Below are 24,745 nucleotides of genomic sequence, written 5' to 3'. Positions count from 1 at the left end.
TCTTCTTCTTCTTCTTCTTCTTCTTCTTCTTCTTCTTCTTCTTCTTCCCTTCATGCTGGTTGAGAAAAGAGGAAGACTGCCAAGAGTCACAGTCTGCTATTAGATGTAGTGATGGCCATGACCAGAAATGAACACATTCGTTGAAACCATTGAAACTTGATCAAATTAAACATCTATTTAACTTGATTGCTAAATGGAGCCTCCATGTATATTATACTTTTAAGTATTTTTTTCCATCACCAATGTCACTCCCTGAAAGTGGAGAGAGAGTGTGGTATGGTGGGTAGAGTTCTGGACTGGGAATCTGGGAGATTCAGGTCCTAGTCCCCTCTGGTCTCCCCTTGGCCATGAAGGTACTTGGTGATTTTGGGCTAGTCACTTCCTTTCAGGTCAATTTACCTTGGAGCTATGCGACCCACCTTGGATTCCTCACAAATGGAAAAAAGGCATGCTATAAATGAAATGCAACAGCAACAGCAACAACAGGAGCAGCAGCAGTACCTCTGTGGGTGGGGATATTTCCCTGTTTCATATAATGGCCTTTATAGCTGCTCGGAAATTTTGAAGTAAACAAAAAGACATTGGATGGTGCACTCCGTGATTTTGCATCCAGTGTAGTTTGGCTCTTAGGCACCTTCAGGGGTTCTGCAGTTGCAGGTAAGTGCCTACGTTACATGCTCATATGCACACTTGTAAATAAACAGGATTCATAAAACACCAATTAAGGGCAACTGAAGTCACAATTGTTGGCCTTCCAACATTACTGAGGTGGGAAACAGGATTTTTTGGAGTCCCAACTCCAAATTTTATACTGTTAATTTATATTATTTTAATTGAAGTTATTTAATTAAAATAACATAGAAATGTTCTAATAATAATGATAATAATTTATGTTGTGAGCCGCCCCGAGGCTTCGGCAAATGGGGCGGCATAGAAATTTTCTAAATAAATAAATAAATAAATAAATAAATAGTTTCAACCATTGAACTTGAAGTTTGAACACAGAATCTCCATTATGCTCCCCTTTCCCCCGCCCCCTGAAGCCAGCACAGAAAGAACCGGGCTGTTTGCAAGGTTGGCCATCAACCTTGAAGAGAGGTAGAGGGGCAATACTAGAGGGTGAGGCAGGAGGAGTCTGGCTCAACATCTTACATCAAATCCAGATGAAAAACAGTGCACTAGGTGCAGGGTGGTGGAAATTGTGTTCAGAGGCTTGTGTTCAAGGATGGATGACAAAGGATTATACCGTAAATTGCTGCCTTCTCTTTCCTTAAAAAAAAAAAAAAAAAAAACCCTGAGCTGCAAAGCTGCCCTGGATATTTTGGACTTTTCTATCATGCACTCAACATTCCTAATCACAAATTATTTACCAATTCTTTACACGATTGTGACCCTCCAGTTTTTGTTCTATTTAGATAGCACTTTCAGCAAGTAGTTTTAGAGCAGGAAAAATGTTGTGTTTACTTGAAAAGCACTGCTTTTTGTATACATGTTTCATTCTGTTCCAGTTTAGTGCCACATAAAATATTCCAACACAGAACTATTAATCAGCTGTTAATCCACCTTATGTATTTGCTGTTTCATCACTAAATAGAATTCTGAGCACAATATGAAGAGTATTTCCTTTTCTGCTTTTCTGCAAATAACATCTGGGAGGCTCTGTTCTATAGCAAAATAGCATAAATACAGAAGTGAAAAAAGCATTTACTTTTGCTTTAACGATTAAGTAGCACATTTTTTTTTGTTTGCTCTGAAAAAGACTTCCCAGAAATGCTGTCTGAAAACAGAAGTGATACTGGAGAATCAAAACATCTAAATAACCACAAACAACTATGCGTAGACAAGTGAAGTATAAATGCCTCATGAGTCCTGCATTAAGCAGGGGGTTGAACATAACTTGATGGCCTTATAGGCCCCTGTCAGCTCTACTATTCCCTGATTCTATGAAAGGTCCTAGAATTATGTAGTAGAAAGCAGGAAAGGAAACACTCTTGGTACTGCTCAGATCTTAATTCTGGAACAAAACTGGATAGATAGAGCAGTTTAACAGCAGATTAATAGCCTTGCATAGAAAAGACACCTTTCCTCAAAGAAATTGACATGGGGCAGTGCTTTTTTTGTAAAAAAAAAAAAAAAAAAGTGCGGGAACTCATGTCCCCCGCAGGCAGTAAGCACACACACCAATCCCAAGCCCAAGCCACTATCTCTCACGATCAGAGAGCAGATAGCAGACACAGTAGCAGCCTGAGGCGCTATGTTAATGATGTTTGCTGCTGATCTGCTACTCCGTTCAAAATCACTTTGTAAAATCCATTGGAAAAAAGGTGATGGAACGCCGTTCCGGTGCGTTCTATGACAAAAAAAAAAAAAAAGCCCTGGGGAAGGGTATTTCCAGATGAGGCTTTTATTGTGCAGCCTCCCTATTGTGTTCACGGATTTTTACTAGTGATCTAAATGGCATTAACTTCATTTGTGTAAAACCCCAGTGTTTTCTTTGTGAGGGCTTATCCCATTAAAATACATTAAATACATTTAATACGTTTAAAATACATTTAAACGTCATTTTAATTGTTAATATTATTTGCTTATTTTATCTGGCCAGGGCGACTTATTTTATATTGTTAATTTGTTTTATGTATTATATTTTATGTTGTGAGCCGCCCCAAGGCTTCGGCGAATGGGGTGGCATAGAAATGTTTTAATAAATAAATAAATAAATAAATAAATATAGAATAGCTATGCAATCTCTTTTGGCTGCTAGCACTAGCAACCTCTCTCTAGAAGGACCTGAATGGACACAAAACAACACTTTGTTCATGAAGGTATGTAATATGAGATTGTTCAGGTAGAAAAAATATTTCATGCAGAGCCAAACAGGGGAAAATATCTGCATTAACTCTAAAAATTAAAGCTGTGAAGTGGGAGAGGAGGAAGCTTTCAATATGACAACTAGCAGCAATCAGCCCATGAAAACAGCAGGAGACAAAATGGCTGCTTCCTCTGTTACCCGGCTGCCTTCTGCTATATGACCATCATCACACACCTATTTCCATGCAAGACCAATAAGTGCTGGTCTGGCTGTGGCCCCAGCCATAAGCAACACTGAGCAAGCAAGGTTGTTTTTGAATACTATTTAGATGCTCAATTGCCGTCTTTGGAATTGGCCTAACTAAGGATAGTTTTATATTATGAATTAAAGAAAACTTTGCCTTCCTTCCTGCACCCTCCAAATGTCATGGATGGAGTCTCAGGTTATGCAAATGAGTCACCAGCCAGCTAAGGAGGAAGTTACAATGTAATCAGTTTGAATCCACATAATGTATCAACTTGCTAACTGCTGGTATGTGGTGAGGAGCTCTTGTCAGCACCTTCCAGTTACTGTTACAACTGTTACAACTGTAATCTTGCTGGAGCTTTATAAATAGCCTTCAGCTGCTTCTACATGTGTCTCCGAAAATAAGATAAGACCAGGTCTAATTTTTGCTCCAAAAGGTGCACTAGGGTTTATTTTCAGGTGATGTCTTATTTTTTTCTTACAAAAGCCATAATATACTTGCCCCAAGAGTCCTCCACAATTCCTTTCTTGTACTCGACAGTATAGCTCTTTCGTTTTGCAGTCATCTTGCATTTTGCATTCATGCATTAAGTGCGTCTGTTGCAATACACGATGTATTGATGTTATTCTTGTGTTGTGTCTGTATGTGAGGTTCTGGGGCAGCACCAGGACTCCCTCTTCTGGCCAGAGACCAGAATAGCAGCGCTGGTGGTGGCAGGACCAGGTCCACAGTCAATCACGGCCACCTGGGCTGCTATTCTGGTCTCTGGCCAGAAGAGGGAGCCCTAGTGCTGCCTCACACTGTACTCTGATTGGTCATTCAGCAAGAAGTCTCATGTTCATCAGTTTATTTATTTAAAACTTTTAAATGCCGTCACCACATGCCTTGGCATCTCAGGATGGCTCACAACACATACAATGTACAAGTTTACATGGGTGTTTACCTCTCATCCTAAGATGCCCGCTTCGGTATTTACAAATACTTAATTATAATGTATATTAACATTTATTTTAAGTATTAATGTCAATTATATTATTTATTTATATTTAATTTTATATTAACATTGTTATTTTGTAGTTCATCCATTGTGTGTTGCAACGGATGTACTACCGTGTTTCCCCATTTGTCTGTCTGACGTTCTTAAGTAGGGCTTATTTTGGGCGTAGGGCTTATTTTGGGCGTAGGGCTTATATTACAAGCATCCTGAAAAATCATGCTAGGGCTTATTTTCTGGTTAGGTCTTATTTTGGGGGAAACACGGTATGCTTGCTCTCTAAATACTAAATTAGTTTACTCTTTCTCTTTATGGAATTTCTTACTTCAGATGTAAAAACAAATATTGAAAGTTGTTAAATTCTGAAACTTTTGACTGTTTCATTTTTAATCTGTTGCTCAAGCACCTGAGGTGTCATAATATGTTTCCTGATGTTTTCCTGATGATTTATTGATGTTTCTGTATTGTCCTTGTGTGCTTCTATAGTGTTCCTGTAAATCATCCAAATTCTCATTTCGCTCCCTGCAATGCTTATGTGACACCAACTCCATGAAACACTCTGTGCATGCTCTTTTCCTTTGGTCTTAAACTGGCTCCCCTTCAGAGCTGTAGTATTTAGGACTGTTTGCTGTGAATAAATGGTTGAGTGCTTGACTGTGTGCTTCGTTTGGATCCAGGCATTCATTCCTTGCATTGACACTGCCCATTGTGCTTCTTGTGCAAAGACTAATCTCTGCAGCCTACCATGTAAATGGCAGGGTGGTATTTCTGGCTGATCAGGTAACATTTCTGATGTAGGTTTGGGGAGACAGTTGGGACAGGGGGTCACTGAAGTGATTTTTATCTCTAACGTGCCATTTATGTTACTGAGAAGAGCAGCCTGATTTGCATGAGAAAGAGCGGTTAACACGCCATGGTCAATACGCCCTGTGGTAGGAGGTTTATGCCACTTTACGTATGTGAGGGTGGCTGGCTGCTCTGTTCTAACCCATGGTCTGTTCTAACCCATGGTCTGTTCTAACCCATGGTCTCTAGAACCTGGCCTGCACCATCACCGATTAGCCACAGCGGGCTGCAGTGCCTGCAGGTATCCGTTTGATTAGCAGTGCTTCAGCTGTGACAACTTCTCATTATATGCAAACGCACTCAGATTCTCATTATGTGACAAACAGTCTAGAACCCAGGCACTCTTTTGAACCCCATAAGAAGCAGCTATGGTATACCCCATTATGTCCCAAGTAACTCAAATCAGTGGCAATCACTGCGACATTTTCCCCATGGGAAAGTACACCCATGATGCCTTCTCATTACGTGTGAACTGAGCCAATGTCTTTGGATTGGTATTGCTAGGAGATGTTTATCTGAAAGCACGTGATGGAGTACACTGAATACAAACTGTTGCATCAGTTCCCTTGATGTCCCTCATAGAATACTGGGGATAATAGTTTAGTGATAATGCTGAGAATTATCTGACAGAGATTCCACAGTGTCTCATTGAATAAGTCCCAAGATTCCACAAGAAAGAGAATTACTTTTAAAACCAATTTAACCATAAAATATTGTGCACAAATTTACCCTGAATCTAACCAACTTTTGTTCTAAGGGCCACAGCTGAATATAGCTATAATATAGGCATGAAGATATCCTCCCAACCTGGTGCTCTCCAAATGTGCTGGACTTCAACTCCCATCACTCTCAGCCAGTCTTCTATTTATAATTCTGTGTCTTCCCACAGTTTCTTTGACTTTTTTTTTCTTTTGATAGAAAATACATTAGGGAGAGAAAGATAGAATAACTGCACCATACTTTTAATTGGCAGCTCAAGGAGTTACCCATCTGGAAGCAACTAAAGGCTAAGATGACTTTGCACTTGAATGTTGGCATTGCAGTATATGCCAGTGATGCACCCATGGAAAATGCCCCATTACCCCAGTCTGGTTTCACAGCTTCTCTCCCTCTCCTTAATTTTCCTTCTGTCTTTTTGGTATCAGCTCCCTTTTGGTGCATAGCAATAGCCTCTGTATCAGCATCTACATTGCAGGGAAAAGAAGGGAAACCCAGAGAGAGCTTCCATTGAGCAGACTCACCAGGTGGCAGGACAGCTAGAGCTATGAGGCACAGCAGCATCTGAGCTCCGCAGGCCATCATCCCTGCAAAGTGAGAAAGAAAGAGAGAAAATAAATGGGAGCTACTTGCAAATCTCTTACACATTTTCCTCTTCCACGGATGCACAGCAACAGTTGCATCCGTTTTGCGCTCCTCATTTTCTGTGACCACCAGCTTTGCTTTTTCCACTGCTCCATCGGAAACTTAAATATTTCAAACTGAACATAACACTCTCTTTCCTTCCTTTTTTTCCCTCCTGCTATCCATCAAAGGATCTGTCTTCCACGTGCTTACCCACTAGCTTTGTTGATTGATCTCCTATTAAAAGATCTTTTGAAATGTCACCTTCTAACAATTACTTTTAGAGACACAACTTACTTCACTCCCTGTTAACCATGCACTCTGTTTCTTTCCACAGCAGGAACTGTCTTGTTCCCCTTCAACTGGTCCCCGAACTTGGCCAGAATGCATAGCCACTCCCAATCCTGGCAAATGTTCTTCCTTGGCTTTCCTGCAAAATTGAACTAAAGAAAGAAGTAGTAGAACTTGGAGTCATCATGCAAATGGAATGAGGAGAAGTGGGAGAAACAGTCCCATTACTTCATTCCAAAGTTTATAGTAACTCAAGAGTAACCAGCTCCTCCTATTCCCTCTGGATGGAGAATGGCCATGGGTGGATTGTCTGTCCTGGATGTGCATCTTGTTTCTCTCGACCCTTAAGAGGATGAAGTAGTACTTGTTTTTTCATATAAAAACAAGATCCCCTTAAAATCTTGAAAAAATCCAATAAACTAGAGCTGGCCTTAAAGCAGCTTGTCTTGGGCAGTGGATGGGGGTGGTGTAAGGGAGCGCTATCAAAGGAGAGCATGGTGTGTGATGAAATGGTTACTTCAGATTGCAGAGTTTGGACATTATTAGGTTTGTCAGTTTTAGTGCCTGCATGTTGTCTGAGCTGGGAGCCCTGGGTAGCATATATACATGGAAGAGAGACCTGAAAAAGCCTAATGGTTGCGCTCATGATCTGAAATGGAGTCTGAAGGTGTCTGGGATGAATGCTGCAGAAAATGCTCTGTTCATTGCGTGGGCTAGCCATTAAAATCTTAAATGTCCAGCCTTCTCGTACCTGAACCTACTGAGAAACTGTGCCCTTCTTCTGAAGCTCTTCTTGCTGTCCCACCATTACTAAAAGAGGCAAGACTTTTCAATCACAGCACCCAGATGATGTTATGGCTTTCATGGGCAAGTGTGTCTGATCCTCCTGTTGCTAGCATTAAAGAGGGAGCTTAAAACTATTCTCATGGTCATTCTTCAGTTAATGGATATGCTTTTTTGGGCATTTCTACAGTCCTTAGATTTTGGAGCTGTTTCCTTTCCATCTATGCTATCTTCATTGTTGATATTCCAATTCTTTATTACTGCATTGCTTTCATGTGTTGTTATACCTTGCATTTGCTTTGCATAAAAAGGCAGAAAACAAGTCAGCAAGCAATATGATCCACATACAGTTTCAGGTCACTGCAAGTCAACTGCTAAACACAATCCAGTTTTCAAATGGACCACGGCCAGAAAGCAGAATGTTTCTTACATTCAGAGCAGATCACTAAAGCAAGTGAGCCAAACCACGGACTACGTGTCTGAGCCAGAAGCAAGGGCTTCCTGATTCAAATTGGAACTTCTGTGCTACATGAGCTTTCTTGTGTTTACCTCTTTGACTGGGTAGGCAGGCCGACAGGTTGACAGCACATTACAAAGTGAGTCTGGTCTAGTAGCAGTAGCTGTTCTTTCCTCCATCCTGCTGTATTTGCCTTCTGCTGTATTACTGCTATGTCACTGTCATTCACACACCTGTTTCCGTGCAAGACTGATAAGTCCTGGTCTAGCTGTGGCCCCAGCCATAAGCAACTCTGAGCAAGCAAGTTTTTTTCTGAATACCATTTAGATGCTCAATTGCTGTGCCTTCTGCTTCTTTTACAAAGACTAATCTCTTCGGCATACATAGATTCATAGAATGGTAGGGTTGGAAGGGGCCAAGAAAGGCGTTGGGTTCAACCCCCTGCTGGTGCAGAACGTCAAGTCACACCATCTCACTCGTTTTTGCCTCGATGTCTCTAGCATGGGAATGCCCACGGCCTGTCCTGGCAACCGTACCACTGTTGTTACTGATAAGTTGTTGCTTTAGGTTTGTATAGGAGACGCAAGCATCATCTTCTAGAATAGACTGGTAGATTTGGGGTATGGGTTTAATTACCCTTTCCCTGACTGCTACATGCACAGACACACAGAAACACACACGCAAAGCTGTAGCACTCTCTTGGTTTTCAGCAATGGGTGGAGGACTAGATATGCATAGAAAGATATATAAATGTATATCCAACATAAAGAGACAAAGTAGTGTTCAGATTGTCTACAAACACGCCTGTTGAATGAAGAGTTCTGCCAGGCTTCGATTAATAGTGGGTAGAAATAATTGAGATCCTCAGGAAATTTCTCTAATCATTCCTTCCTGCTAAGCCACACTCTTAGAAACACAGAAACAAAGTGAGTCAGAAGGGGCCTCCTGGGCCATCTAGTCTGACCAGCCAGCTCCGCTCAGGTAATCCCCAAGGTGGTTGTCCAATCTTTCCTTGAATGCCCTCACTGATGGAACCTTGACCACCTCCCTTGGAAGCCCATTCCATATCCTAGGGGTCCTGACTGTCAGGAAGTACTTCCTAACAGCCAACCTAAAGCCTGGTTCCTTGAGCTTTGCTCCTTGGAACACATCCTACTCTCCATTGCAGGGAAGAACAGGTCAGGGCCCTCCTCCACATGACATCCCCTCACATGCTATAAGGTGCTAAAAGATCCCCTCAGAGGCTCCTCTTCTCCAGGCTGAAAAGACCCAGTTCCCTCAATCTCTCTTCCTATGTTATCCCTCCCAACCCAGCTACCATTCTTGTGACCCTGCACTGAACTGATTGTAACCTATGTCTCTCCTATAATTTGGAGCCCAGAACTGGATGCAGTACTCCAGTTGTGGGTGCACCAGAGTTGTGTACAGCAGTATCAACACCTCCCTAGATATGGAAGCCATGCTTCTGGCTATACATCCAAGAGTGTTGTTTGCCCTCTTAACTGCTGTGTCACACTGCTGGCTCATGTTCAGCCTGCTGTCAACAAATACCCCGAGATCCCTTTCACAAGTGCTGCTCTCCAGCCACTTGTCCCCCATCCTGTACCTGTGACACCTATTCCTGTGTCCCAAGGGCAAGACCTTGCACTTCTCCACATTGAACGCCATCCTGTTGTCCCTGGCTCATGTCCACAGCCTATCCAGATGCTTTTGGATCTGGATCACCTGCTCCTTAGGCCACTGCCTTCACTTGGGTACTGCCCATGAATTTAGTCAGCAGACTGGTTATCCCCTCCTCCAGGTACTTGAAAAAAAAGTTTGAACAGAATCAGTCCCAGAACTGAGCCCTGGGGGACTCCACTCACCACCAGCTGCCATCCTGGTGATCCCCCACTGAGAGTCCCCCTCTGTAGATACTACAGATACAGATGTAATAGAAGGCATCGATGTACAGAAGGTACAAGAGAGGGGTCAAAACACTTCATATTCTCCTAAGTAGTCATAAATGTGTTGGTATAGTTGGCATACTGTTTCTCAATCAATGTTGTATTACAGTGTGTTACATGATGCAAGTACCACATGATGTAAGCCGCCCCGAGGCTTCGGCGAATGTTTTAATAAATGTTTTAATAAATAAATAAATAAATAAATAAAGCTCTGCTACAAAGCCATACTGACAACTATGGCAGTATGAATCCTATAAAGATACAAGGTATCTGAAAATCTGAAGTGGCTATGAATAAAAGCATTGTGCCTCCACAGTGGCTTTGAACTCTGGAAATTGCCTTTAGATAAAAATACAGAAGATAGATTACTGACTCTGCCTCGCAAATTCAACATACGCCAAGTTTTAGAACTGTGGCATTGGATTTCCAGGCATAATTCTAAGTGGCATTCTTATTTGAAACCCCAAATTCTGGACCTGAGTACCTCAAAGCCTACCAGTTTCACCAGCAATTACATATAGTGGAGGCCCTCCTCTGGGTTCCTCTATCACTGGTGAACCATATGGTGACTGGACATATGGCCTTTGCAGTTTTGAAAGTCTCTTCCCTGGAAAGTTTGCCTTGTACTCTTTGTGATTTCTTGGTACCAGGTGAAACCCTTTTCCCAAGTCTTTTGGATGAGATTTTAATTCTGCTTTTATTTGTAAGGCGTTTATTTTTTAAAAGGATTTTTACTGTCTTTATTGCTCTCTTCAATCCTTATTGTAAGGTTACTTAAGAATCTCTGTATTGGATCTCTCTGTATTTGGCTAGAATCTGAATGGAACAGCAAGTGCTTCAAATAAATATATGGGCAAGCATTTCTGATGTGTTGAAGTCCATATTTGTGAGGAATGTTCTATGCAAGAAATAATCACCAGAGACCTGGACCAGGACTGGACCTGAAGCATTCCAGTCCCCAGTCAGCTGTGAAGCTCATTGAGTGACTTTGGGCCTGTCACACAAGGTTGTTCTTGTTGGGAATATAAAATGGAGAGGTGGAGCATCATCCAAACCTCTTGGGTTCTTCGCAAGGGGAAGAAAGGCAGAATATAAATGTAGTAATAATAATAATTCCTCAGTACATAATACTAATTCCTAAATCCTGGTATTTCAAAAGTTACTACAATATACCTAACAAAAGATATTGTGAAGTTAAAGAAAGTACAAAAGAGGACAACTAAAATGATCAAAGGGCTGGAGCAACACCTCTATGAGAAAAAGTTACCATTTCTGGAATTCTTTAGCTAAAAAAGAGGGTAATAAGGAAAGCCATGAGAGAGGCAGACAAAATTATGCATGGTGTGGAAAAATGAATAGTTAGAACCCCATCTTTCATGATAGTAGAAGCTGATTGGCAAGAGTTTCAGGACATATAAAACCAACGTTACACAGCACACAAATTATGGAACTTTAATGGTTTCAGAAAAATGATAAGCAAAGTGCAATATACCTTTAAGAAGAAGGATGTTCAAGAGGGGTGGGAAATCTTGAAAAAGAAGATACTTGAAGGACAATTATGAACAATTCCATCAAGAAAAGAGTGTAGAAGACAGCAGAGGAAGCCCATGTGGCTCCACAAAAGGTTAAGTGACACCCTGAAAGAGAAGAAGAACATGTACAGGAAGTGGAAACAGGGCCAGACCATGAAAGAAGAATACAGTGGTACCTTGGCTCATAAACTTAATCTGTTCCACAACTCTGACTGTGACCCAAATTGGTCATGAGCCAAGTCAAATTTCCCACATAAGGTTCAGTAAATGAGGTTAACCCGTTCTGTAACTATTTTTTTTTTACTCACAAAAATTTGAAGCAAAGTGACAAAGAGCAACAAAGATCATGGCCATCTCCCTGCGCAAGTGATTGTGCTGGGGGGGGGGGGCAGATGGCCGTGGTCATGCTCAGGGGTTGGGGGGGACGGGCGCGATTGCAGGTGCACTGGGGGGGAGACAGGTGCGATCACGGTCATCTCCCCCAACCCCGAGCATTATCATGGCCATCTCCCCCACCACCACATGATGGCAATCGTGCACGTGCAGGGAAGGCTAAAGCAGGAAATGAACCGAGAATGGCAAGGGATGCTAAGAATATCAAGAAGGCCTCCTTCAGATACATCCAAAGCAAAAGACATAAGAAAGAGAAGGGTGTCCAGCTACTTAAAGTAGAAGGCAGAGTGATAACAGGTGACAAAGAAAATGCACAGGCACTCAATTTCTACTTCGCCTCAGTCTCCTCCCACAAGGAAATTTGTTAACAAGAGGAAGTACAAGCTGGAAGTGAGAGATGGTAGCCCAAGATTGAATGACAAAAGGTCAAGGAATATCTAGGTGGAATAAATACTTTCAAATCTCCAAGGCCCAATGAGCTCCATCCCTGAGTCATAAAAGAGCGAGTGGAGGAACTCTCAGAGCCGCTGGCTATTATCTTCAATAAATCTTGGAAAACAGGAGAAGTGCCAGACGAGTGGAGAAGGGCTAACTTTGTCCCTATCTTCAAAAGGGGGGAAATGATGAACCTGGGAACTATAGACGAGTCAGTTTGACATCAATTCCTGGAAAAATTCTGGAACAAATTATTAAAAAATCACCCTGAAGAAAATGCAGTGATTAATAGAAGCCAGCATGGATTTATCAAAAATAAATCCTGTCAGACTAATTTAATCTCATTTTTTGACTGGGTAACCTCCCAAATGGACAAAGTCTAGTTGGACATAATCCACCTAGACTTTAGCAAAGCTTTCGACATGGTGCCACATGACATTCTGTTAAGCAAATTAGCAAAAACTGGACTAGATAGGAAAAACTATTAGTGGATCCAAAATTGGCTGCTAAATCGGACACAAAGAGTGCTCATCAATGGCACCTTCTCAAATTGGATAAAAGTGACTAGTGGGGTGCCACAGGGATCAGTTCTGGACCCAGCGCTCTTCAAAATCTTTATTAATAATTTAGATGAGGAAGCACAAGGAAAGATAATCAGATTTGCAGATGATACAAAACTGGGTGGAACAGCAAACACCCTAGAAGACAGAATGAAGATCCAGGGCGATCTTGGTAAACTTGAACGCTGGGCTGAAAGCAGCAGAATGAGATGCAACAGGGACAAGTTGGGAACATGATCCGATCCAGCTTGGCTGTTCTTGTGTGAAACTAAGCAAGAGACGATCAGACATACAAACTGTACGATGAGTCTAGTATACATTTTTCATACTGTCTGTACATGACTGAATCCGTAAGAACTTTTAACTGTTGCCATTTTGGCCCTATTAGTACACAGTTGTGTACATGTGCCTACAGTGTGGTTGCCCATTTCTTATGAGTGGGAAAGTAAAGCACAAGGGAGACAATGCTCAAATAAAGATTCATGATCATTATATAGAGTTCTGACAGATGGAGGGCCTGGCAGTTAGCCACTCAAAGAGTGTGACGACATCAGCTGATATTTATCAAGGCAGATGCTTAAAAAGCTGGACAGCCTCCCTTTGGCAGGTTCCTTAGGCATGGGTTGGGTCTGGCCCTTGGGATCTTAGTGGAGAACCGAGGAGAGTAAAGGACAGAATATGCAGGTCAAGAAGGGAGGGGGGCTTTTTGCATTCAATTTTGCTACTCTTGCAAAATTAAACACAGCAGAAGATGAACACACTGCAAGAAGAGAAGACAGGAAGATGGAAAAGAAAGGTGAAGGAAAAGTCAAATATTCATAGCATGATTGTTTCTATAAGTCCAGGCAACATATTCATTCTTCTTTGATTTTCAGCCATTTAAAAAAAAATTACGACATTTCTTATGCTTGGACCTGGATGAATCTCCAGTAGTCATAAGAAGGCATCCTCAGTTTCTCTTAAGAGTAGTATACAATCTGCTAAGGGCAGCTTTCCCAACAGGCTTCCTCTAAATATTCTGGGCTTCAGCTCCCAGCATTCCCAGTTGTGCTGTCAGGCTGATGGGAGTGAAACTTGGCAAGGGGGTACCAGGGTTAGGGGAAGGCTGGGTTAGAATTTTATGCAGAATTGCCAAACAAGAGGGGAATGGGAAGCCTGACTGCCTGAGACAATTATAAGGGAAACGGTAACTGGAGCCAAACACACATCCTGGACTTCAAGAAAGCCAACTTTTACGAACTCAGAAAAATGAGTTCGTAAAAATGAGTTGTAAAGTGCCATGGCAACACACCTTGAAGTGAAAAGGAGTCCAAGAGGGGTGGGAAATCTTGAAAAAGAAGATTCTCCAAGCAAACTTACAAACAATTCTATCAAGAAAAGAAGTGTGGAAGACAGCAGAGGAAGCCCGTGTGACTCCACAAAAGGTTCAGTGACAACCTGAAAGAAAAGAACGTGTACAGGAAGTGGAAGCAGGGCCAGGCCGCAAAGGAAGAATATAAAGAAATAGCCAGGAATTGCAGGAACAGCATCAGGAAGGCTAAAGCAGGAAATGAACTGAGAATAGCATGGGATGCTAAGAACATCAAGAAAGCCTTCTTCAGATTCATCCAGAACAAATAGACATGAGAGAGAGAAGGGTGTCCAGATACTTAAAGTTGATGGCAGAGTGAAAAGAGAAATGGCAAAGGCACTCAATTCCTACTTCGCCACAGTCTTCTCTCACAAGGAAAGCTACAACCAAGAGGAAGTAAAAGTTGAAAGTGAGAGATGACAGCCCAAGACTGACATAGAAATGACCAAGGAATACATAGATGGAATAAACATGTTCAGATCTCCAGAACCTGATGAACTCCATCCCAGTGTAATAAAAGAGCTAGTGGAGGAACTCTCAGAATGACTGGCAATTATCTATGATAAATCTTGGAAAACCGGAGAAGTGCCAGAAAACTGGAGAAGGACTAACATTGTTCCTGCCATCAAAAAGGAGAAAAAATGAACCTGGGAACTATAGACAAGTCAGTTTGACATCAGTCCCTGCAAAAATTCTGGAAGAAAATGCAGTGATTAATAGAAGCCAACATGGATTTATCAAAAATAGATCCTGTCAGACTAATTTAATCTCATATTTTGACCAGCTAGCTCCCAAATGGACAGAGGGAACATTGTAGACATAATCTACCTAGACTTTGGGAAAGCTTTTGACATAGTGCCACACGACATTCTGATAAGTAAATTAGCAAAAACTGGACTAGATAGAAAAACTATTCAATGGATCGAAAATTGGCTGCTAAATCAGACACAAAGAGTGCTCATCAATGGCACCTTCTCAAATTGGATGGAGGTAACTAGAGGGGTACCACTGGGTTCAGGTCTGGGCCCAGTGCTCTTTAACATCTGTATTAAAGATTTGGCTGAGGAGGTACAGTGCAACCTTGGGTCACAAACACCTCAGTTCACAAACAAATTGGGTCGCGAACATAGATTTCAGAAAAATTTAGCCTCAGGTCGCAAATTCCACATCGGGCAACGATTGTGATTGTGCCTGTCTTCCCTTCACGAGCGCAACTGTGATCACGCACAGTGGGGGTGGGGGGGAGATGGCCATGTTCGTGCTCAGTTGGGTGGGGAGATGGCCACAATTGCAGTTGCACTCGTGCAGGGAAGACGGGTGCGAGCATGGTTGTGCTTGGGGGCTTGGGGAGATGGCCGTGATCACAGTCGCGTTTGTGCAGGGTGCGAAGACTGGTGCGACGTGGTCATGCTGGTGGGGGGGGGGATGGCCGCAATTGTGCTGTGGGTGGGGGAGATGGCCACGATATTTTTTTGTTCTTTGTCACTTTACTTCAAATTTTTGTGATTAAAAAAAATGGTTACAGAACAGATTAACATTATTTACATTGAACCTTATGAGGAAATTTGACTTGGGTCACAACCAATTTGGGTCATGACCAGAGTCATGGAATGGATTAAGTTCGTGAGCCAAGGTACCGCTGTACGAGGACAGGTTATCAGATTTGCAGACAATACAAAACTGTATGGAATAGCAGACACCTTAGAAGACAGAATGAGGATCCAGGGCGATCTTGATAAACTTAAACGCTGGGCTGAAAGCAACAGAATGAGATTCCATACGGACAAATGCCAAGTCCTCCACCTAGGGAAAAGAAACCAAATGCATCGATACAAGATGGGGTATATGTGACTCAACAGAACTGAAAAAGAAAAAGATCTTGGAGTAATTGTGGACGATGGATGAACATAAGCCAACAATACAATGCAGCCTCCAAAACGGCAAATGCTATTTTGGGATACATTAATAAGTATTTCTTCCAAATCACAAGGAGTAGTAGTTACTCTATGTTACCCCAAGGCTATGGAATGGGCTTCCATGGGAGGTAGTTGAGGCCCCATCAGTGAGGGTGTTCAAGGATAAGCTGGACATGCACATGGTGGGCATGTCATGAGTGGAGCCGGCTAGAGCCGGGGGTCAGACTAGATGGCCTGGGAGGACCTTTCTGACTCACTCTGTTTCTATGTTACTCTAGACTCCTGACTAATCAGACCTCATCTGCTGGAATACCGTGTCCAGTTGTGGGCACCAAGATTTAAGAAAGATGCAGAAAAGTTAGAAAGGGTCCAGGGAGGGCAACAAAAATGATCCAGGGTCTGGAAACACAGACCTATAAAGAGAGACTGAAAGAACTGGGCATGTTCAGCCTTAAGAAGAGAAGACTGAGAGGGAACATGATATCCCTGTATAAGTACCTCAAAGGCTGTCACAAAAAGGAAGGCCAAGATCTCTTCTTACTGATACCAGAGTGCAGGACACAGAATGATCATGTCAAGCTGTGACAACCCAGATTCAGGCTGGACATCAGGAAGAGCTTCCTCACTGTCAGAGCAATACAGCAGTGGAACCAGCTGCCTAGATAGGTCATGGGCTCTCCCACACTAGAGGCATTCAAGAAGAAACTGGCCAGCCATCAGAGTGGGATGGTGTAAATTGGTGTCCTGCAGCATCAGAGTTGGACCCGATGGTCTTCATGGCCCCTTGCAACTCTACTATTGTATGATTGTTAGTTGTTTTTTCTCCTTTTGAGTAGGTTGCTCAAAAAGCAAGAAACACAGTTTGCCCCACCCCACATGCATCTTTAAACTAACTTGTAGATTAGATTAGATAGGTGTGTGTGTTTATGTGCATGTGTGTTTGCTGGCCTCTGGTCCCAGAACTAGCAATTAGCTCTGGGCTTCTCCTCCTGGCTCCAGCAGTGGGGGTTTTCTGAGCTATATTCCTGGGAATCAGTAAGTTGTGGAAAGGTTTTTGTTTTTTCTCAAAATCTGTCAGTGCTAATGAGTTAAATGGTTTCCAAATGGTGGAGTAACTAGGTAAATAAGATCATGAACTGCAGCTGAGTGATGAGTGTCACAGATCTTCTCTTCCCAGCTTCCCTTATCTCAACCTTTTTCCCCATTTGGTCCTTGGTCCTTCTTTTCTCCATCTTGACATTGCTTGGATGCTGCACCTTTGCATCAGTCTTGGGACCTCTTCCCTTCCCTTCCCTTCCCTTCCCTTCCCTTCCCTTCCCTTCCATTTTAGCCCGTTCTTGTGGACATTTTATTAGTTATACTGGCATCTGAGTATATGTAACTAGAGAGAAAACCAGGTTGCCAGAGAAGAAGGTGGTTAGACTCCATCAAAGAGGATGTGGGCCGGAGCATCATTCAGGTGAAAGAGGTGGCACTGGATTGAAATGTGTGGCAAGATTTGGCGCATGGGATTGCTTAAAGTCAGACATGCCTGAACAGCTGAACAACAACAAATGGCGAGTCCATGTGGATGAATATGTGTGAATGGAGTGTACCTACTACTAGCTATGCTGATCACTGGCATGTGATCCTCAGCAGATTATTAGAGTGACGTGGTGCTTAGGAAAACGTTTTCCCACCCTGATAGAACATGTTTAGTGCTGAGATGGTATAGAAAATGGAAGACATGACCTCCAATATAATGTTGTTTGTACCCGCACATGTTTATCTTCACTAAAATTTTGTTTTATTTTATATGCCACTCTATCTAGATTAAAAATATAGGCAATGTTGTCATTACACATACCAAACACAGGAGGGTGCTGCAGCATAGCCTCAAAATGAGATATATTTTCAATCAGTCTGTTTACATCACATGCTTTTTCAATTGTTGATAGGTCTCTGCTTTATCAGCCACAGATCAGCTGATTTCCCCCCTCAGTCCTCTCCCAGGACCCTATTTCCTAGATCAGCAGCTGATGAGAACATTTCAGTCCCTCTCTCTCTCCCTGTATATTTTCCTAATGTAAATTACCAAATACTGGGATTTTCAAAAAATGCATTTTGCAAGGGGCTTCAAGATGTATATACTTTCTTACCTTCTCAGAACATCATCAAATATTGGGGATCCCATTCTTTTTTCAGCTGGTTTAGTTCATCTCACTACTTGTGTCTTCCCATCTTGAGGCATATTCTTTCCCATGTCCACTCCACACTAACTTTGAAATGGCTCTACCCCATGTGAGTATGTAATGGATGGATTTAGTTTTATTTCTTAATCACAAAAATTGCACAATTCTGTACATGGGGCATAACAAACAGGTTGTTCAAAAGAGAAGATGTGGGCTGGACTAGGTGGAAGGGGGGAGAGATATAGTAAAGAAGTGGATTCCATGCTAATAAATGTTTGAAAATGTTGATCTTTCACTTTTTGGACTCCTGATGGATCCCATCAATGTAATATGTTAATTTGTTACACAGTGGAGATAATTTGTTAATACCATTTAATTCTCAAGACATTTCAAGTTACTTTTTTTTAACTGTGAGTGCTAGTAAAATTAATGCATCTTTCTCACTTGTACTTCTTTGGACAACAGGTGCCCTTTTGAGCTAGTGGCTGATGACTTTTCTCCTTGCCACTATCTACCATCACAAGATTAAACATGCAAGATGAAGTTGCACATACAGCAACCTATATGTCCCACTTTGTAAAGTGACTTTTAGGTGGCTGGTTATTCTAGAGATCATATATGTTCTCTTGAACATTTTAAAATAAAATTCTTGCAATAACCAACTTGCCGTTTGTCTTCAGAGTGGAATCTCTTCATATCTGCAAGATTCAAATTGGCCATGACCGCTCTCCCATAGAACATGCCTCATCCACAGACCTCCACAAGAAGATTTATTGACACACATGTAGCACATATGGTCCTACTTTTTCCTCTGAATTCATTGTGCGCAGCTGCCAGATTTAAGAGGAGTCTCTCCATTCTTGGTTCCCTCCAGATGCGTTGGAATACGACTCTCATCATCTCCAGATAGCATTGCCAGAGCATCCAACTGTAGTACCTTGTAGTATTAACACTTCTAATAAAGTGTTAAAAGTCCTAGGGGGTATGATACAGCCCATATCCATTTAGCACCTCAACCACCATAATACCATACACTTTGACAGAAGTGAATGTGTGCCTCTTGTTCCAAGCGTCCATCTTTTTGTATCCCTGGAACATCCTTTTCATCTGCTTTTTAAGACTGGGACATCACAGAACAGAATGCGTCTATTTTGAGAAGCAGGATATTGGGAAAGGGGATAGAGTAGACCGCTGTTCCTTGGACTGGCCAAAAACAATTTAGTACTTGCATCAGAAAATTCAAACAGCATCCAAATCAAGGTACTGTTTAGATTTTCTGCTTCACTGGTTACCACTGTGGAAAAATACAGAAATACTAATATACAAGCCTTATTAAAATGAGTATATAGTTCCTTCAGACTTGTATCCCCTACCCAAAATTGGCTGCCTGAAGTGATCACCTAACCATCTAAGGCCATATGATAACCCCTTCCAAATGTGTGTGTATATAAACATGTGAGGAAGGGAAAGAAAGCAGACCTTGGCTCACTTCTTTTTGGCTTCACTTTGTTCACATGAATTGCTCAATGAATAATAGTTTTAATTTCATTGTCCTGTCATACTACTTCACGTATACTTGCTTGGACCCAAAGGGATCCTGGGAAGAAAAGAAGGGCCAGTGATTTCTGCCTGCACCTCCTCCATTTGCATCCCTCAACACACTTCCCATGACATCCTCCCCACTCTTCCTCCCAGCTAGAACCCTCTGTAGCCCAGAAAATGTTGGTCAGAGGATGAGGTAAGATATAAAAGCTTTGTTCTAATTGTGCACTGCACAGTTCCAAGGTGTTCTGCCTTACGTGTGTAGTAATCTGTCAAGGGTCTTAACACACCGTATTCTTAATAAATATTGTGAGTTTTCTTTTCTTCAATCTACCTGGCCTGTTTCATGCAGGATCTGACAGCACCCTTCCATGATATTCTAGCCGCTCAGGAAAATGCACCCTGTCCCATTTTTGGGGGGAAATAACTTTTGAAAATGGGCTGTTAAAGCTCTTAGACCCTTTAAAATGGGGCTTGATGGGGCAATGGGTGGTTTCGGACTAACACATATGGCTATATATATTCTAGTTTAAAAAACACGCATTGCCGTGTCGAAACTCCCTTTTAATGAGTTTAGTTGTCAAAACTCCTTTTTCCTAACAAGGGGACTGGGATGCACTTTTTTATTTTCCCAAGCAGAAAAAAAAAGTGCATTCTAACAACCTGTGTTGACTTTGCGCAACCAAAGGGACCCTTTGCTGAACTCATACAACTGTAATCCTACACAGTTATGCTAATTAAGCTAAAATAATAGTACACTGGTCCTACTGTGTGCTCTCCTGAACTACCTGAGTGAGGATCAAGGAGAAGCAGGGAAGAACAGCCCAACATAAACCCAATCATCTGTTTGGGTGCACTGTGGGTTTTTTTGCTCAATAACCAACCCACCATGGCTTATTGGCAGGGTGGGTTGTTATGACAGGTTATTGTAGTATGAGAGATCTCTCTGAGCAATCCCCTTGGGAAGGAACCATAGTCTTCCAACAACAGTATCTGAATGTATCTATAAGGTAGGAATTGAAAATCTCTCAACTCTAAAACTACACAGTTGAACTGGAGCTGGCTGGAGCTGGGGGTCAGACTAGATGGCCCAGGAGACCCCTTCTGCCTTGCATTGTTTTTATGTTTCTACTGATCCACAGGGATTCTATGTTTGGTGGTATCCAGAGTTGCTAAGAGATCAAGAGGAGAATTAACATCCCAGGTGTTTTGCAGAGTTATTCTTTGCTATTGTCTAATTTTAGCTGTTTTGAACTGTTTATTTTTTCCTGCTTTTATGATGTTTTAATTGCATTTTTATTGTCTGTTTTTATGAATTGTTGTAAACCACACTGAGAGTTTTGGCTGTGGGGCAGTATAGAAGTGAAAGAACACGCCATCACCACCAACAACCACTCTAGTGGTAGTTTATAGGACGCTTCCTGAAACTGCTTTTCTTCTTAAGCTATTATTATTATTATTATTATTATTATTATTATTATTATTATTATTATTAAACATTTCTAACATTTTCTCTTCAAAAACTTAAGACATTATAATATTTTACCATTTCTGCAATATCAACATCTTCTATTATCTGAGTTAGTTTTCACAAAGAAATATCCATATTTATTTCAACATGATCATACCCAGGCCCCAAGAAGCTGATACATCTATGGGTTTAGGATAATGACCTGTAGCTAGCAAAGCAGTTCAAACTTGTGCTCAACTGTGCCTCATGCTTTTCACAATATTTAATTTTAAAGTTCGAGAAGAGTTTAACACAGGGCAACACACCATGAATAGCCATCTATTATGGTTCATTTTCAGCCATGCACCCTTGGGTCCGAAGGAAAGATAAATTGCTATATTCATCTGAATAGAGAGGATAAACTGTACAAGTCCAGGCATAACTCATGTGTTCTCTTTCACTGCTCAGCCAATGAATGAATTACAGGCATGGGGAGGGGTTCCCTCTGTGTACACGGTTCAGCAGTGATACTGCAAACCTTAAGAAAAAGAAACCTAAGATACCAGCACATGCTTCATCATTTATCTCTTGCCGCATGCCACTGCAGCTGTCTCTGAAGCTCCTTGAATCTCTCTTACAATAGGGCACAAAACCGATACTCATCCACAGAAATAATTTTCTTTTAAATTCCTTCTAATAATTTCCCAAAAATTCCTCACTCTATAGTAACTTCTGTATTTGGAATTTCAACACAGCAGAATAGTTTTAGCTTTTTTGTTGCATTATGGTAAGTGAAAATGTTGTAAAATTAAAATTGTTCACTTCTTTCTCTTTCTCCTGTTCCCTTTTCTTTTGTCTTTGAGGGAGTTTCCCCTTTTAAGCATGTAATTTTCTATAACTTTCCATTATCTCTATGGATTATAATTTGCATTTCGTCCACATTTTCCTTTCTGTGCCTGCTGCTCTCCATTTTGGTGTAAGGTTTTTTTTTTTTTTTACTTCCATGATGGCTGCCTCCCTCCTTTGTGTCCCTATTCCTTTTAAATTTGTTTCTGTTCATCTTCTCACAGTTTCCATCTGTGATTCTTGCTGCCTCTCATTCTGCCTGCCTCCTTGGTTTCCTTTCAGTCACCTTCACTGGAATGTTGGCAAGGTCATCTCCTCCCTCATCCCCCAAAACAAAGAAAATAAATAAATATCTGAAGAGCCTTCCAGCTAGCTCGCAAATTCTGTTGCTGAAGGTTTTGCATTCTGAAAGTCTTTCTTCTCCATACTAAGCGAACAGTTATGCTCCCTAGCCACCCCACCCTGTCAGACCCTGTGAGTGATGTATTACACTGCAGTAGAAGCTGGGAGTACTGCAGAAAGAAAAGCCCGGGGAGGGGAGGAGCAAAAGAGAGGCTGTCAGCATCAGGATGGGAAGGAGAGGGGGGTGTGCGCGCACACGCACACACACACACACAGATATGCATAAGCACCATTCTGTTTTTCCACTCAGCAGATGAAGCTGGCATTCCAGAAAAGAGAGCAAAAGGCAGATTCTTACAACCGATTGCTGTGTTGGCATCTAAAGGGGAGGTTCAGCTACAGAAGTATTTAAGAAAAAAACAGCAGAAAAGGAAGTGTTTACAAGAATGGATAAGGCCAAGAGAGTGTGACAGTCTGTTAAGGTTGTGGCAGGGAGAATAAAAGGTAGGCTAGGGCTTTGAATGCACAATGAATGTGTACTCTTTGTGCTATGACCAGTGCTCCCCAACTGCTTGCCTCTTTGCACCAGTTAATACTTTAGCAAATGGCTCCATGCTGTTAAAATGTGCAAAAGGTTGAGAGATGCACATCATGAGGCATGGGGTTGTTATGCAATAGAGAAATGTAACAGTATGACCTTTACATCAGAACTAGCAGAGCAAGCTGAGTGAGGTGAATGTCACTCCAACAGGGCAAGGGACACAAAAACACTGAAACAGTGAGTCAGAAGGGGCTTCTCGGGCCATCTAGTCTGACCCCCAGTTCTAGCTGGCTCCGATCATGACAGGTCTACCATGTGCATGCCCAGTCTATCCTTAAACACCCTCACCGATAGGGCTTCAACCACCTCCCATGGAAGCCCATTCCATTCCCTAGGGGTCCTAACCTTCAGGAAGAATTTCCTGGCATCCACCTTGAATCTTAGTTCCCTGAGCTTTGCTGCATTGGAATGTATCCTGCCCTCCGCCACAGGGGAAAAAATGTCATGACCCACCTCTGTGTGATACCCCCTCACACAGCTGTATGTCACTAACAGGTCCCCTCTGAGTCTCCTCAAGGCTGAAAAGACCCAGCTCCCTCAGTCTCTCCTCATATGACCTACCCTGCAAACCAGCCACCAGATTCTTGTGGCCCTTCTCTGCACCGATTCCAACCTTGCTATATCCCTCTTGCAATGAGGGGCCCAGAATTGAACACAATACTCCAGTTGCAGGCGCACCAGAGTTGTATACAGTGGCAGTAATTCCTCTCTCAATCTAGAAGCCATGCTTCTTGCTATGCAACCAAGGGTGGTGTTTGCCCTCTTGACCACCGCATCACACTGCTGACTCATGTTTACCCTGCAGCCAATCAGCACCCCAAGATCCTTTTTACCTTGCACTTCTCCACATTGAATGCCATCCTGTTGTCCCTGGCCCACTTCCATAGTCTGTCCAGATCCTTTTGAATCTGGAGTACCTGCTGATCAGTTGTAGCCACCATCCCCATGTTAGTATAATCTGTGTATTTGATCAGCAGACTTGTCACCCCCTCTTCCAGGTCATTGATGAAAAGATTGAACCGGATGGGTCCCAGAACAGAGGCCTGGGGAACCTACCATCGTCCCAATGATTCCCCATTTGCAGCAATTGCTAGAACTAGAAGGATAAGATAGGAAGTAAGTTAGTGCGAACTAAAGGAGTGTACAGGCCAGGATTGGCTAAATGTTTCTAAGGCATGTCATGAAGATTTTGGTATTAAGTGGCGGGAGCATGCACTAACACTTGAGTACCCTATATCATCCTGGGAATATTTTACCAAAATAAAATGATTGATTTTGCTATACGATTGATTCCAAGGGCTCTCTCTGAGCCTGTATCTTCTGTTTTCCATTTTGTCTTCTGTCTCTCCCTCATAATCTCTCTCCTTCTTTCCATTTATAACCCCCACCCATCCTATCCACACACACACACTTCTATTCTGCCTCCACTCATGGTTATTATTTCCTTTCTTTTTCCATCCATACTTCTCCTTGTCTTCATAATCTTTAAAACAATGCCTTTCCTTCTTTCTTTCCATTGACATCTTCACATCCATTTCATCATTTGTTTCATTTATTTCAAGTGTAAATATTCTCAATTCTTACGTTTTATGCAAGAAAAACAAGCCCACTCTTCATCTTCTGTCATGCTCTGTTTAGATTAAGGCAGGCAGTAGTAAAGTATGCTTGTAACTATGGCAGCCTTTTCTCAAATTTAGACATGGTATCATCCAGAAGATGGAAACATACGGTAAGAGAGGGAAAGTAGGGAGGGTTAACAGAGAAAGGGTTGTCTCGTCTGGGCAATCATTTTTCAGGAAGAATTCCTACCCTGCAGCTGCTACCAGAAACTCCCAAACCATTCATTCCTTTTACAGTTTTTGAGACTTGACTTGAAAGCTGTCTTCCCATCC

At 42.0% G+C, this 24,745-nt stretch overlaps 2 protein-coding genes across 2 annotated transcripts in view; one reads left to right on the top strand and one right to left on the bottom strand.

Moving 5' to 3' along the window:
* MFAP5 (microfibril associated protein 5) overlaps window positions 1-6,594 on the bottom strand; it is a 46,437-nt gene extending 39,843 nt beyond the window's left edge. Inside the window, exons 1-2 of the mRNA XM_044419324.1 lie at window positions 6,535-6,594; window positions 6,138-6,200 (exon numbers count right to left, since the gene is read on the bottom strand). Coding sequence (XP_044275259.1) covers window positions 6,138-6,198 — 61 coding nt within the window. The 5' untranslated portion in view covers window positions 6,199-6,200; window positions 6,535-6,594. The remainder of the gene's footprint in view (window positions 1-6,137; window positions 6,201-6,534) is intronic.
* RIMKLB (ribosomal modification protein rimK like family member B) overlaps window positions 1-24,745 on the top strand; it is a 266,672-nt gene that overhangs the window by 77,020 nt on the left and 164,907 nt on the right. The window lies entirely within an intron of this gene.

Source organism: Varanus komodoensis, unplaced genomic scaffold, assembly GCF_004798865.1.
Source record: "Varanus komodoensis strain SLA01 unplaced genomic scaffold, ASM479886v1 scaffold101, whole genome shotgun sequence".
In the NCBI taxonomy this organism is placed as follows: Eukaryota; Metazoa; Chordata; class Lepidosauria; order Squamata; family Varanidae; genus Varanus; species Varanus komodoensis.
This window is presented reverse-complemented; position numbering and strand designations above follow the sequence as displayed.